At 37.7% G+C, this 16502-nt stretch overlaps 1 protein-coding gene across 1 annotated transcript in view; it reads right to left on the bottom strand.

The window, feature by feature from the left end:
* SOX6 (SRY-box transcription factor 6) overlaps positions 1-16502 on the bottom strand; it is a 411290-nt gene that overhangs the window by 72183 nt on the left and 322605 nt on the right. The window contains exons 10-12 of the mRNA XM_055317952.1: positions 16331-16480; positions 10664-10889; positions 7466-7653 (exon numbers count right to left, since the gene is read on the bottom strand). Of these exons, the coding sequence (XP_055173927.1) occupies positions 7466-7653; positions 10664-10889; positions 16331-16480 (564 nt within the window). The remainder of the gene's footprint in view (positions 1-7465; positions 7654-10663; positions 10890-16330; positions 16481-16502) is intronic.

Here is a 16502-nt window from a genome sequence, read left to right as displayed (position 1 = left end):
ATCTGAATCAATTGTATAAATAACAAAGAGCTGTGGCAATTGACAATGTGAAGCAGAAGACATCCAGTATGTTTTTCATTTCCAATAAAAGGGGGCAGTATTACATCAGTGTAATACTGATGTACTGTTTTGATATTTTTGCAAAGTATGGTTGAGGAGCAAGAACGTACACTTGCAAAAATTGAACAATTGCCTTTTTGAACAAATAGGAACAAGTTTACAAGGCACCTCAGTGATTGAATGATTTTGTTGAAAAATATATCATGGGTTGAAAAAATATCGTTTGGGCATGAGAAATGCATATAGTTATCAAGAATCAGGTTAAATATTTTCAAACATCATAGATTGAAATTTGGTTTTGGGAAATATATGAAAACATATATTAAATTAATAAGGACAAAATCTCCCTAGGAATCTAATACAACGTAATATCTAATATAATCACATGTGAACATCATCATGTTGGTTGTGGCCAGATTCTAGGCAGATAGCTGCTAGTGTATACAGGTTACCCTAAGAATGAAAAAGAAAAAGGCATATCTTCACTTTGTAAGAAGGTGCCCTTAGCTTCTCCATAACCTTCCACTCTGTCTAAAACATTTTGTGGCCACAGGGGGCAGTAGGTTAACCCATTCACTGCTGGAGAGTATCAAAGAGTGAAAATTTAACAAAATGAACGATTTGACAACCTATATGAGGTCTTAAAGTAAGTAAGGATGTAATACTAACTGAGACTCCTGTATCAGGTGTATGCTCTACATATGTTTTCCCTCAAAGCGATCCTTCAAGGAAAGGGTAAGTACCTCCATTTTCCAAGTATGCTTATTGAGACTCACAGAGGTTAAGTAACTTAATCAAGTAACACGGTAGGAGAACAGGATAGGATGCTACTAGGATTAATCCTAGAAACTTGAGTCCCAGGATTAATCAACTCCAATATCCACGCTCGTCCCAATTTACCATGTGGCCCCCAAATCTTTTGCTGTTCCACATCTTGCTTCCACTTCTGTCATTTGGTCTATCTATATCAGCAGCTTTCAACCTTCACTTTCCTGACTGATAACTTTCCAGGGGCAGAACGGATGGACATCATGGTATGCAAGAATGACTTACCCAGACAGGGGGTGACAAGTATGCAGGAAGCAGGGCACTCAGTGCTTTTCTGCTTCACAGTTCATATTTATTTTTACTATTTTATTCCATCAAAGGTCTGAGATTGGCCATGTAAGAAATACTTTCATGTGTAATAGCCTTAAAGATCTCATAGGAAATTAATAAATGAGTCCAGCACAGTTCTATAAATAAGAACATCATTTGTCTAAGAATCAGGGCGACTGTAATTTCATTCCTGCTCTGCCATGAACCCACCATGGTTCCCTCTAGGAACCCACTGAACCCACGGGGTCTCAGTTTTCCCATCAGTGACTTGAAAGGATTGGGCCAAATGTAGTGTCCCCTCCAATTCTTTCACTCTATACTTTTAATCCCATCAATGTACTTCAGAGACAGTGTGATAGGAGTGTCCTTAGTAGCTTGCTTTGATACCTGATAAGATCGAGCATTTTTCTTAAAAGATTCTCAGAAGATGAGGGGAAGAGCAATTCAGACCACGTGCATATAAGATGTGTAATCTGCCTATTTATGAGCAACTCTGATCAGTAGGGAATCAATCTACTGGCTCATCAAGATTATTAAGATGAGCAAAATAACCAGATTCCCAAGTTACATAACAGCTATGCAGGAAAGCTCTAGCCAATTACCGATTCAGTACTCAAACATCAGGAAGGTCAGAGAAGTTACAGATCGCACTTTAACACTGAAACAGCCCACTCTGCCTCACTTCTCTTCTGGCCAGATGCCCTTAGCTGTGCTCTAAGGACATTTAGAAGCAGCCTATTTAAAATTCTGCTGTGTATTGTCATGACTAAAATACTTTCTATCTCAGAGATGTCAAAACAACAAAATTTGGTAAGCAATTAGTCTATAATATGATCTAATTGCACTGGTACTTAGGGATAAAGATGGATGGTGTTCTTGGTGTGGAAAGCTAAAGCTGAGGGCAGTAACTTAGACTTCTGCTGGCAGGACACTCACAATCCACGCACAGAGGCTGTGTTGAAATGATGGAGCATAACAGCTCCTAAGGCGCCGTTACAGTCTATTGTCCCTACAATCTATATATTTAACAGACCCTAAATATCCTGTGACACAGCCGACCAGAACAACTCCATTGGTGCCGTTCTGGCCAATCAAGCCAAAAATGTTTCATTTTAAAGTGCTAAAATCAGGATTTACCCAAAAAAGTGAAATATGCCATGGGTAAACTTATATTCAGATGGACATATATATGAGTCTATATGTTACAAAGACACGAACAAGAGCCCCTATGCCTGTGTAGTAAATGTTTGTCCACACTTAATCATACATGTGAAGCATGTTTTATGCATACCTAATGTTACTAAATGTCACAATACAGGGGACATAGTGATGCTTTGCTCAAATCCCTCCTCAGGACTGAAAGATTTATACCCTCAGCTGGAGGGAATGTTGAAGGTGGCTAGCCTTCAGCTGCTGGCCCTCTTCAGCATTGCCTCAGCTAAAGAGAGTCACCTCAGCCAAGGTCATGTCCCCTGCCCAGGGTAGCCCTCTTCTGATGACTGGTTGACACAAGTGTATAAAAGGTCTCCCTCTCCACCCAATTTGGGACAATTCTGAATGGCTATGGCACCCCTGAAGCTTCCCATATAGTTGGCTGAGGCTTCACTGAGACTGCATCATAGACCAATTCTGCTTTTGTCCTTTTCCTTTCATGGATGGCAAATAGAGCACACCCCCATAAACATTCTCACTAATTTCTATCTCACATTTTGCTTCTCAAGGAACCCAAATCTGTGACACACTCCTTTGTAAAGACTGTCTAAATAAGAGAGAGACACGGTAGGCTTAATAAATTATAGGGTTTTATGACAACAACACTGTGAAAAATTCTCTAAAACTGTACTATGGGTTACAAAGAACAAATTCATGCATCTAATTTACAGATCTTTATATTGAAGAAAACAGAAAATTCTGAAGTGAACAATTTTGAAGACACGTAAATTGAATTTGTCACAATCCATTTCACCTATCTTATTGCACATTATATATTTCCCTTCTTTGACTTCAGAAGAAAATCTGATCCTTATAAGAAAAAGCAGTATCCTATGGAACCTCATAAAATTAAGATGGATATTTTGAGTATAAGAGAGCCAAAGCTACCCTAATACTGTTCTTAATTTACTCTTCTGGCTTCATCTAACCTAACAAGCAAGGACAGATATCAGCTCTTGAAACTCAACAAAGCCTATAAACCCACAAAATACATGTTCAAAACAGTGAAATTACTGGGAGGGAGATCATGTTAAGAAGAGTTTGTGAACTCTCCTTATACATAATGGAAAATAATGGATTTTTCCATTTGTTTGGCTTTTCCAGTGCCCAAAACACAACCCCAGTAAAGTCATCTACAGACACTTCAACCAGGAAATCAGAGTTCTCTGGTTCTGCAGAAACTACTTTGTCACTTACCCTCAGGGGTTCCATTATATTCAGTATGACACATTTTAGACTTTGGATTTATTAGTATTTTTTTCAGTCATAAATCTAATCTTCTGTCTCTCTTCCATGTCTTCCAAAGCAAAATAAGATTATTTCAGTACTCAGACTTCTCCCTCCCAAGTGAATTAAGAAGTCAACGAATGACACTTAAAATTAACCAGTAGTATTTGAAGTTAGTAGTGTCTTAAGTTTGAACTCCAGTTCTAGCTGATACAAATTCAACAATACAGGGTCACAGTGTCAGACAGAGATTCATTGCTGGAAGAAGGTATGCCCAGTGCCAATTTACTACTAGGTATGGTGCACATGGATTAGGATGCTCTCTTCCAGGCCTGGTTGGGATGACAGATGGCCTTCAGCGAATGGCAGAGTTGTTGCAATAATATTGAATTTGTTTCTCATTACTCCCTCAAACTAAATGTCTAGGCATGCACTATGTTTTAAAGATTCTCTATGCGAACATTCTGAACAAAAATTTCTAGATGCATTTTTCCAAGAAATATTTAATTCAGAGCATTAATCAAAAGCAAATGATTTTCATAATTTAATAACAGAATGGTTATTTAAATAAAATAATTTGTTTTTTGTAGAATGAAGTTTCTGAAATGTATTAATTCTAAATATATTTTATTTAGCTGAGTGATTTTTCATGTAGGGGCCATCTTCTCCTTCCTTCCTCAATAGAAGACATTTGGCAATGTCTGGAAACATTTTGTTTGTCACCAAAGGGAGAGGTGCTACTAGCAACTAATGAGTAGAGGCCAGATAGTACCTCCCCATGACAAAGAATTATCAAGCAAAAAAAAAAAAAAAAAAAAAGTCAATAATGCTGATGTTGAAAAATCCCGATCTAACCTAATTAACCTGAAGTTTTCATAGCTTTGTGTAGCAACTCAGAAAGGAGTTTAACTATGTGAGTTAGCCAAAATGCCAAAATCTGAAAAATCTACTGTTTCCTTCTGATCCTCCGATTATTGTGTGAGGACCTCTTAATTGTGCTGAGATAGTATATTTGTTCTCTATATTCAAGGTCACCCATGACTTAGTTAAAAGGTATAGGGAAGATAAGAAAATGCCCACTCAACCAGGAGCCATATTAGGTGCATTCACATACATCTTATTTCATTGTAACTCAGGTTACTATCCTCCTAGTAAGAAGAAACTGAGATTAGAGAGGATAATCAACTTGCCAAAAATCACACAGATGGTAAGTGACAATTCAGTCACTATTCCAAGTGAGAATATATATTTCAAAACTCATTAATACTTTCTCATATATACAAAGAAAATTTCTGAATCACTAATGGTTGTTACTACTCAAAGAAAACTTCTGAATCATTAATAGTTAATGGAATGAGGAGGATAATTAAATTTTCACCATATATTTTTCTGTATTAGAATTTTCAGTGAACGTGTATTACTTCTACTTAAAAACTGATAACTTAAAAAAGACTCAAATATATCATTGACATACTTCTCAGGCTAATTTTAGGACTGACCCTTGACAAAAGAGTAAAGTAGAAAATAGTCCTAAGTTTATGTCCCCCAGTCTGTTGTTGTTAATCCAATTTCCCATTCAATATCTCTATGCTAAAACTTGTTTACTCAGAGCTTCAAAAAGGATCTTATAACGTTATCCACATTAAGATTTAATATGTTATTTCATGGTGTTCTCACTGAGAATATAGTATCAGTTTATATCAGAATGGAAGAAGAGGTTTGGGGGCAAGACTCTTCTTCTCTTGTGGTCCTGAGACCTCACTGTATATATAATAATCTGTTCAGGCAGTTCTTAAAGAGAGGTTTTGCCTTTGAGGATGGGGCACTTAGTTGAGTGCACCAGTGACTGGCATGTGCATGAGTCCCAAGAACATAAATTTTTATGGATTAACAGGAACCAAAAGACACATATTTCCTCAAAGAGTTTCTCTCCTACCTGGTCTGAACCTCCCACCAAGAGGATCAATCAAGGCAAAGGGGTCTAAGAGTGACCAATTTTTCATTGATTGTTTGATGCTAACCTTAGTAAATCAGTTCAATGAGGACTGACAATAAAATTCTTCATTAAGCTTTGGGAAGTCAACACTTCCAGAGCTAAGCCTCCTAATCTATGTAAGGACTGATCACTTCATACTTTGAGGAGTCCACCATATATCTATCCCCTTAAACTCTTTCCCAGCCTGCGAGCCCCAGCCATCTGCTAGAATGGCTAAAGAGTATAGGAGATCAATCAAAGATGAGAGGTTGATTTAACATGAGCAGTGGCTCTGTATCCCACTGTAATTGGTTAAGATGTGCTCCCTTCCCTCCCCTCCCCGCAAAAGATATGTTTAAGTCCTAACCCTTGGTAACTATGAATGTGAACGTAATTGGAAATAGGGTCTTTGCAGGTGCAATCAAATGAAAATGAGGTTACATTGGATTAGAATAGATCCTAAACCCAATAGCTTGTGTTCTTATAAGAGGGAGATTTTGAGACTCACACACACGTGCGTGCGTACACACACACACGAGACAGTGTGTGGAGGGAAGCAGAAATTGGAGTGATACAGCTGTAAGGTAAAGAATGGCAAAATGTGCCAGCAACCATCAGAAGATAGGAAGGGGCAAGAAAGGAATCTTCCTGAAATGATTGTGGCTCAGCCAACACCTTGATTTTACACTAGTTTCCAGAACAGTGAGAAAATAAATTTCTGCTGTTTTAAGTCATCTAGTTTGTGATCATTTGGTATAGTTGTAGGAAATTAGTATATTCAAAATCACATCCCCATACCTTTTGAAGAGGAAACAAAGAAAGAGAAAACAATACCCTGGTTAAAGCTATATATTCAAATACTCAAGTAACAGTACACATGACCTTGTACTTGTCTCATGACTTTTTCTATATGCTAGTTTAAAACTCCTTTTAGGAAATAGAAAAGTTTATTGGAAAGAATAGAGTCTCTATCATAGCACCTATGCTACAATTAGCAGGGTTGGAATCAAAGAGGAAATTCTTGGTCCTAACTTATAAATTATATTCAGTTTATACTGAATAAACATATGAATAGAAATAAATTTTTAAATTTAATCTCAAACTGTTACCAAAGATACTGCCCGCTATGCTCTTCATTTGAGGTCTCCTTCAAGTGTCACTTCCTCAGAGAGTCCTTTCCAACCCCTATAAAAGAACACCCTGGAACTCCCTATTCCCTTAACTCACTTCTATTACTCTCATGGCTTTTCTTCATCTCTTGACATTACTAACATTACATTACCTACTTAATTGTTTATCTCTTCATGGCCTGGGCTCCCCTATCACAGTGGAGGCTCTAAGAGAGCAGGGATTTTTGTCTGATTTGCTCACTGTTGTGTCTTCAGTGCCTAGCACAATGTCTACTATAGGATAGGCACTTGACAAATAATTTTTTGAATAAAAAAAATGAATGCGTTTTGTAAGTTGCTTTGTTTTATTTTTTGCCCTGGCTAATAGGAAACTTAGTAATAAATTCAGTAGTGAGTCATCGTAATATAGTCACCCTCATCATGAGCCTCTACGTTTCTTCCTTCTTTTTAAATATTCTGATATTCTATTTCTATTCTAATAACCTCATATATACCCGTTATTATAAAACATTTTAAATTGTTTTGTAATGGGACAGAGGATGCCAACAGGCAGGTAGGTTGGGTGCCAGGTTGGGTGCCTGGATGGGTATGTGGGAGGCAACCCCACAGTAAGTGCGAAAGGGTGTACGTGTTTATAGGCAGTAATGGTTGAATGTGATACGTAACAGCCCTCAAGCTAGAATCTTTGGCTGCCTGGAAAGAGCCAGATGAGAATGAGCCACTGGGTCCAGCAGAGCCAGTGAAGGAGGGAAGCAAGTTTTACCTTTTCATTCCTGCAGTTGTTCAGCCCCATATTATTCATGGAGGACAGTTTCCCATCAACACCATGTGGCTGTTGCTGCTGTTGCTCCCGCTGAATCTGTTCTCGCATCTTCCGAGCCTCTTGAATGGCTTTCATCACTGTATCCTGATCTCCAAACAGGGCAGGGGAGTTGAGACTGGACAGGATATCTGTATACATAGGATGCATTATTAGAAGCTTATGGGGTTAGACACTAACAAAATACTGCCATTCCCCACTCCCCTAGAAAATGCTGCATTCTCCAACAAGGAAGGGGCATGTTTGCTATTAAGAAAACCGCAGTACTATGCCAAGAACACCTGGAAACCAAGCTGTGCTGAGCTCTTAGCCCTTGTAGGATACCCCAGCACTCCAGTTAATCCTGACCCTGTCAACCTACCTTCCCACAAAAGAAAGTTCCTAGATTCCAATTTTGTGTGTGTATGTGTGTGTTTTCTGGCTAGATCTAACAATTAGTGAGGGAATAGTAGGGAAGGAGAGGATGGGTAGAGGTACAGTGATATCTGTTCAGGATACCTGTTATATTGGGTATACTAATGCAGGGAAGCTGTTTCTAGCCTAGCAGAAAAAAATCCTATGAGGCCACATGTGTCCTTTAGTGACATCTTTATCTGTGTGTTCATATGTCCACTGCAGGAGAGAGGGGGCGGGAAGGAATATACTGCACTTTCCATTCCCCAATCACTGGCTGGTTAATGAAGCATTCTACTCATCATGTTGCCTCAGTTATTTACCAAGAGAATGACAACCCATTCCCTACCCCCAACCGAACACCTACTGCTCTCAGCTCCCTGTCTTTGTGATAGTGAGGCTGTATGTGTGGGAGTGGTTTTCACATCAGTACAAAGCTTCAAATAAAGTGAAAATAAATATTTACTTTCATTATACTCCATGTAACTCAGAGGGAAAAAAATAAAATTAAACGAATTCTCTTCCATATCTTGCATTGTACTGTAGGTTAAAATTAATACTTTACATAAGCTTTTCCAATTTTAGACAGAGAGAAGGCTTGCCGACTAATTGATTTCAGCTGCTGTGGTAAAGTTTAATGTGATCCACTTGCTTGTATCATGGTAGCAATGTATGTGTATGTATCACAGCACATGTATGTGTATGTATCTGCATACACATCAGACAGACAGGACAGAGTAAACCAGATGGGTCAAGTCCACACCTTGTGTGTGTGTGTGTGTGTGTGTGTGTGTGTGCAATGCATGTGTATATGCATGAGTTTAGCAAAGATTCCCAAGACTATCTATAGTAAATTGTTTAATAGCCAAACCATCACATCTTAGGCTATAGAAAACCCATTATCTTTTGCTCTGAAGCTTTTCTGATAAAAACCAAACTGAACACTTCAATACTGTCCGGACAAAATTGTGATTGCCTCAGCCCATTTCTAGCTTATGATCTAAGAAAGACTCTCTGCTGAAGTATAAACTTCATAAGAGCAGGCAGGCCTGTGACTTAGTCATCTTTGTCCCTCAAGATGCCCAGTATAGTGGACAAATACTTTCCAAACAAAATTCAGAAGTGGATAATGGAAAGGCCATCAAAGTCATTTCAAGACCAAGCCTATTATTTATCCTTAAGCTGGCTTTTTTTTTTTTTTTTGTAACAACTTCCAAAAATCCAGCAACCATATTCACATACTGGAAATGACTTACTTCTCTCTTTCACACGAATGTCACTGACTTGGGGTGAAAACCTCCCAGCTCCTGGCAGAGGCATCCTGACTCAAAATGAGAATAGGCTGCTGCTGTATGGATCCTAACGTCCCAAATTTTAACAAGGAAGAATTACATCTCACCATCAGATGATTCACTCAAACCCAACATGGTGCAGCAAATGTTACAACTGAGAGTTCACAAAAAAGGGCACTGAGTTTATATGACTCAGGTGAAAGGACCCAGGTTCTAGTCTTGGCTTTACTAGTAAGTATCTACATGGCTGTAGGCAAGCCATTTTACCTGTAAGAATCACAGTTTACTCTGTCATACAATGAGGGTAAAAATGTACTACCTCAAAGGATTATTGTGAAAAATCAAATGAGATAAGATAGGCACAAATGGCTTTTAAACTTACATATTATTTTGTTTATTATAATAAACATTTTAAGCTGCAGGACTCAGTAAGGCAAGGATGGTATCGTGATGAAGAAATGAAGCTCTAAGTCCCCAATCCCTTGTTATCTCTGTGTCTTATATGAACATTAAGAGGCTTAGTAACAACACGTTAATACTTATTTGGCACTCTGCTACAGACAAATGCTTTCCCATTTATTGTTTCATTCTCCTTGTATATGTAAATGCGTTGGTGTTGGTTCAGTCTAGTTTTTTTTTTTTTTTAAATCACATGCCTTCTAAGTGCCAGACACTGTGTTAGGCATTTTATATACATTTTTCTCTCTGAATTCTCTCTTTTTTTTTTTTGAATTCTCATAATAACCTATGAGCTAGGTAATAATATTCCCCTCTAAGAGATTAGGACACTGAGTTCAAAAATATTAAATCACTTTCCCAGGGTCACATAGCGAGTAAGAAAAGGCTCTGAGTCCAAGTCTGTCTGATGCCAAAACCCATGTTTTCCCTCTGTACTTCTCACTGGGGTATGAACGTCCCTAGTGATACTTGGCAATATATCAGAGAGTGTAAGAAGCCCAAGGATCATTATGACACATCTTATCAGATATCAATTTTATTTCATATTATGTCATTGAAGTGTGTTGTTCACATTTGTTTTAATGCAAAACTAATACGGGATAAGATGTAAAATTCACATACATTTTAAAAAGAAAATATAAAACTTCAAAGAAATGTTGGACTTTTGGCAGGCAGCTTTGAGGCCAGGTCCCTCTAGGCCCTTGGAGGGTTCATGATCACTCTCATCTGCCTAGAGTTACTTCAGTGGCAAAGCATTAACCAAACACAGAAATCCCCAAGTCTCTGATTTGCTGGATCGAACTCCTCAGCCTCTAAAGAACTCATCCCAGCAGGATTTATATTATGACCTTTTCCAAAAGTTCTAATCACCCAAGACACGAAAAGGGGTTATGTTTCAGTAGAAAGGATTTTACTTTTACTTTTTTCCCCCCATGGACTAAGGAACACTTTGGAAACAGAGATTCAGTCATCACTGAACAGGTTAGCTTTCTTTTACCTAATTCATAAATCTCTTCCTGTTGTTGACCTTTCCATTTACCTAAAGAGGATCCTCTTCCCAAGCTTCCTCCAATGGGGCTGGGGATGCTGCTTTTGTTAGGCAGATTAACGGGGCTGGTTTTGCTGGCTGGGAAGAGGCTCTGGGTGGGAGATGTTGGGGACTTGACAGGCTCGGCTGTCTTGGGTCGGGAAGAGAGATTTAGCGGCTGTGCGGCTGCTTCATCCTACAAGAGTTTAACATAAATAATTATTAAAAAAAAAAAGACAAATGAAGCACATTATCACTTAGTAAGCCACAGTTATTTTACACCTAAGAGACAATGCCACATTCTCCTACAATAATAACAAAAGAAGCTAATTATCTACCTCCTTGAAGATTCATCGGAAGGAAACCTCATTAATTTCCCTGTGTTATGCTTCTATTTACATTAACTGTGTAGTTGGATCATTCTTTTTGCCAAATTAAAATCTGAATTAGCTCACATTACAGCTTAATTTCCTAATGTGTTTTCAAGGATCTAAATTAACCTAGGGCATTTACAAAGAATTATTTAAAATTTCAGCAGCTCTGTAGTGCTTTTGTGTTATTCTCTCTGAAAAGTTCCTGCAACTATAAATAGGCTCTGCAGCTAATTTTTTAATATATATTTTAAATCAAACAATTGCAAGTACTTTAAAAATGAAAACACAGGCTTCTTCTGCTCTCCTGGGCCTCTGCCCAGGGAGCCACATGCCACAGCATGGCTTCTATGTGGCTTTCTGGGTGTGGACACTCCTCATGGTCTATATTCTGGTCTCTATTCATGTTTAAAATTAATTTTTGCAAAGAGCAAGCACACATTATAATTATGTTTTACATACCATGCTATATGTAATTTATTTTTCATGTCTAAAGTGATGTCTCTTTATATTCTTTGCTACGTATATTTACAGAATGTCTATTTTAAGAAGCCTGTCCTTCTATACTGGGCACAGTATTCAAGTATCTGACTTGTAATTCTAGTGTAACCAGGAGCTTGAAAACTAAACTCCTTGCCTTTATTTGCTCTCATTTATCCTACCATTAAACACACATAACAACATGCTCGTCATTTTAGAAATTTAGTTGTAATATAAACATAGTCATTTAAATGCTCAGTTATGAGACCTATCTTATTGTGTTCTAAAATTGTCGGCAAATGTTAATTTCTGCTTTGTTTCTGAGGAGGCATTGAGAGTTTTTTTAATGTCATCTTTTAAAACACAATAGAGCTTGGAAACAGAACATCCTCTCCTTTGGGAAGAGAGCCTGACCCTAGCTGATCTCTGTCTCCTTCAATACCATGGTCATTGTTTAAGGGAGGACAAAAAGAGATGCCAGAAAAGGCTCTCGGGAGGTAGATTAGAAAGAGAAAATAGAAACAACATGCACAGAGAAGCCAGGGTGTATACCAAGCACTGTGCTAGACATTTTCACATATATTTGCTCATTTAACTAGCAATAAGTCTATGAGGTTGGACAGTATTATTCTAAATTCACAAAGGAGGAAGGGCCAGAGTGAGAGGTCATTGTCCAAAGCCATACATGGAAGGATAGCATTTGAATTCTAGTTTATTGGACTCCAAATCCCAGATCCCTTTTCTATTAAACTGTCAGAGAAAATAAGTCATGTGATAACGTAGTGATTTTGTTTTTTTATCTTGGTAGGAAATAGATATACTGGCACATCTATGTTGGAATGTACATTTTTTCCATATTTAGACATAGGAGACATGACTATATCCACTGTGCATGTCAAAAATATCTTACGTGTTTGATTATAATTTTACATCTCTTACTCTGCACCCACAGGGTATTTAGCCTGATTAGTTGCTTTACTCCTCTCTAGACAATAGTGATTTATTTGCTAGGTATCTAGTTTTCTCCATGTTTTTTTTTTTTTTTAATTTGGGGTTCATTGAGCTTCTTAGACATCTGAATTCAGAGTGTTCTTCAAAGTTGGAAAATTTTCAGCCATTACTTCTTCTAATATATTTTTTTGTTCCTTTCCTTTCCTTCTGAGGCTTTAAGTGCATACATTAGGCCAGTTGATGTCCTACAACACTGACAGTCTTTTTAAGGTATTTCAGTTTGGATATTTTCATCATTCCATCATCAAGTTCACTAATCTTTTTTTCTGTGGTGTCTAATCCCATCAGTACTAATCTAGTATACTTTTAATCTAAAAACTATATTTCTTATCTCTAGACATTCCATGGGTGTGTTTCATGTCTTATAATGCTCACGTTTTTCCTCTGTCTTCTTAAACATGTAAAGTTTATGACATCTATTTTTTTCAGCTTTGAGTATACCCTGATTATTTATTTTTATAATTCAATCATTGCTACTTCTGCCAACAAGGCACTGAGCAGGGGAAGCATCTACCAACTCCCAATCAAGTAAATTTCTTTTCATCATGGCAGGCTTGATATATTGGTTCTCACAGCATGGTCTGGCCTGATGGAAATTTCATGGATGTTTTTTAGGAGGAAGATTTGCCTACAATAGCCTAACTATTTGGCTATAGTTAGGTGACCCTATGGTAGCTGTTTTTGCTGTCTTAACTGCTAATTCTATCATTTGTGCCATTTTGGGGTCTGTTTCTATTGATTTACTTTTTTTCCTCATTATTGCTTGTATTTCCTTGCTTGTATGGATGCTACACACTATGAATTTTTATTGCTGGGTATTGAGTTTGTGTATTCTTTCAGATATTTGTGGACTTTAAGACACAGAACAATTTGAACAAAAGCAACATGCTTGCTTTTAAGCATATTAGGTAGGTTCAGAGCAGTCATTAATTTAGGGATAATTTGGCCCCATTACTGAGGTAACACCCTTTCGGCAACACTACTTGACACCCTCTATGTTCCAAGATCTTTCCACTGTGGCTAATGGGAATATAATCCAACCTCAGTCCTTTGTGAACCTTGCAATTGCTTTGCCTGCTGTATCAGGTATTTTCCCCTGGTCTCAGAGAATTTCCTCGTATACATAGGCTGATCAGTACTCAGCTAAATACAGGAGGATCTTCTACAGATTTTCAGTACTCTCTCTCTCAGTGTACAACTCTCTCCTCTCTGGTACTCTACCTCACAAACTCTATCTACCTTGGCATCCCAAAATCCTGAATGATATCCCTCTCCTCAGAGAGGCTGCCATGTTCCATGTGTACTCTTCCTTGCACTATGACCTAGAAACTACCTCTAGACAGTAAACTGGAATAATCATAGTACTTGCCTCACTTGTTTCTCTTCTCTCAGGAATCACTGCCCTATATTCCTACTGTAAATGTCTGAAAATCATTGTTTTATATATTTTGTCCTGTGTTTCAGTTGCTTAAGCAAATCTGATCCCTGTTCCTCCATTATGGCTAAAAGTGGAAATCTCGTAGGTATTTAGTTAGGATCTCTCTCAGTATATAACTAGATATTTCAATTACAACCACTATCACTATCACCATCATCTTCTTTATTATCATCAGATCTTCATCATCACAATCATCACTATACTTATATTTACAGAATACTCATTATACGCTAGAGGATTTAAGACCCACAATATTAACTCCCATTTTTCAGAGCAGAAAACTAAGGCTGAAATAAGTTAAATAATTTGCCCAAAGTGACACAGATGGTAAAAGTGGTAGAACTGAAATTTGAACAAAAAAATTCTGATTTCTGATGTTGGTAATTATAGTAGATAAAAATTCTGAGGGAAAAGAAGGTATATAGATTATCTATGTTTAATTTTGTTATCTTCAGCAAACTATGCCCTATGTCATGTGGTCATGTTATGTACAGAGGGAAAGCAGTGATTACAGACAGAATCATATCTTAGTGACCATAATCCTTTCAATTACCAAATCATGAGATTATCTTCCGAACTTCTTCAATAATAGGTAGAAGCTATTTTTTTAAATTTAAAACATCTGCTTTAATGTCTTGATCTATATATTTTTACCCACACATACAATAAACAATCTAATAATTATAAGGAATGTTTCCTTTGTTATTAACATAAAATATAGTCAAGTCAAATTATATAGAGAACTCCCTAAGAATTTGCATGTGGTCAAGTGAGTAATAAAACTCAGTTGGCCCACAAAGCTGGAATGGTAAAAGCAGATGTAAACTTGAATTTAACCAGGGAACATTTTACTCATCCAGTAAAGGCTTGGTTTGGTAAGGTTCCATTTGGCCAAGTCACTTATAAAATTACTTTTTCATGTTAAAATATCTAATACTCAATACCTCAAGTCAATAATGCTTGATATGTTCATATGCTAACAACTATAATTAAATGAAGTGCCTTGGTTTGAGTTGTAGTGTTCTGACTCTTATTCACAAACAGAAACTCTTGGAACACAAAACAGATAGGCTGTTTCCATAAGTAATGCTACCTTATTAAAAGTAAGCTGCCTATTATAATATCTCAATATTTCTTTTATTTATTTATTATTTATTTATTTATGATAGTCACACACACAGAGAGAGAGAGAGAGGCAGAGACACAGGCAGAGGGAGAAGCAGGCTCCATGCACCGGGAGCCCGACGTGGGATTCGATCCCGGGTCTCCAGGATCGCGCCCTGGGCCAAAGGCAGGCGCCAAACCTCTGCGCCACCCAGGGATCCCTATCTCAATATTTCTAACAACAAAGCATAAATGTTCATTTATTTCTTTGGAGAATTTAAAGCATGGGTGGCATGAAATTAATTCCTATCTGCACATTATAGAAAAAAAAATAATTTCAGTGGTTTTATAGCATTTGATGCTGTTTGTCAGCCTTAGAAGTTTCCCTTGTGAAAATTTAATAATTGCAAAATTTCTCCAAATATAGTCCCTTTTGGGCATATTACATCTCTGCTTAGCATACCCTTCTAAGTAGATAAGTCAATGACAGAAAACAATTGTTTCTCTGAACTATATTATAAAAACCAACCAGTACCACCTATAGGTACCAGCTGCAGCACAAAGTTGGAACATATCATCTATTTCCCTCTGTTGCCAAATACTTCCTGAGTGCCACATTTTAAGACTCTGAAAATTAGTTGAGGAAAGACATCTAGCAGTGTCCCAACAGTAACTTGGGAGAGCCTGTTTATCCTCTCACAACTACACAGCATCAAAGCATGAATAGATAATGACACCACTCACTGCTCATTTGAGCCCACGTGAATTATTCCAACAAACCATATGAAGTCCAGCATTAGATTCTTTTCTGTCCCCCTTTTTTTTAAATCTAAAGTTTTGAGAACTTCCTTTTCTGATACTGTAAGTTGGCTCCCACCTGTTTAAGAAACTTTGAGAGAAAGTGTCACAAGTCTATGACAAAGACTGGTAATAAAACCATGGCCATTCATGCCAATGAGCATTAAAAAATAAAAGCCAGAATCCAAAGGGGGAAAACTCTTGAGAAGTGAGTTTGCAGATTTAGGTAAAGATCTCACAATATGGCACTATTGTTATCAAAAGGGAAACACCTGTTTCTCAGTGCTCAATCATGAAATTTACCATAAAGAGGAGCATTTGGGGTTCCTTTATGCTGCTATGCTTCCTGCTGTTTATTCCCAACCCAGCCTGGTTCACTACTTTTCTTGTGAAGCTGTTTTCCAAACTGTTTTCACAATCCTGCAAAGCAAGTACCTTAACTTGAGTTACAGGGCTGGTCCCTCTCTTTTCATTTTTTATCCCGGTAGGTGAGACTGCCCCTGCTGTGTTTGGTGGCTGTGGAGCTGATGGCATCTTTGCTCCAGGTGACACCTGCATGCTGGCCAGCTGAGCGGCATAGAGCTGCTGCAAAACAGGGAAGACAAAC

The sequence above is a fragment of the Nyctereutes procyonoides genome, unplaced genomic scaffold (assembly GCF_905146905.1).
Source record: "Nyctereutes procyonoides isolate TBG_1078 unplaced genomic scaffold, NYPRO_anot_genome, whole genome shotgun sequence".
NCBI classification, from domain to species: Eukaryota; Metazoa; Chordata; class Mammalia; order Carnivora; family Canidae; genus Nyctereutes; species Nyctereutes procyonoides.
Note: the sequence above shows the minus strand (reverse complement) of the source record. Positions and strands in the feature narration are given on the sequence as shown.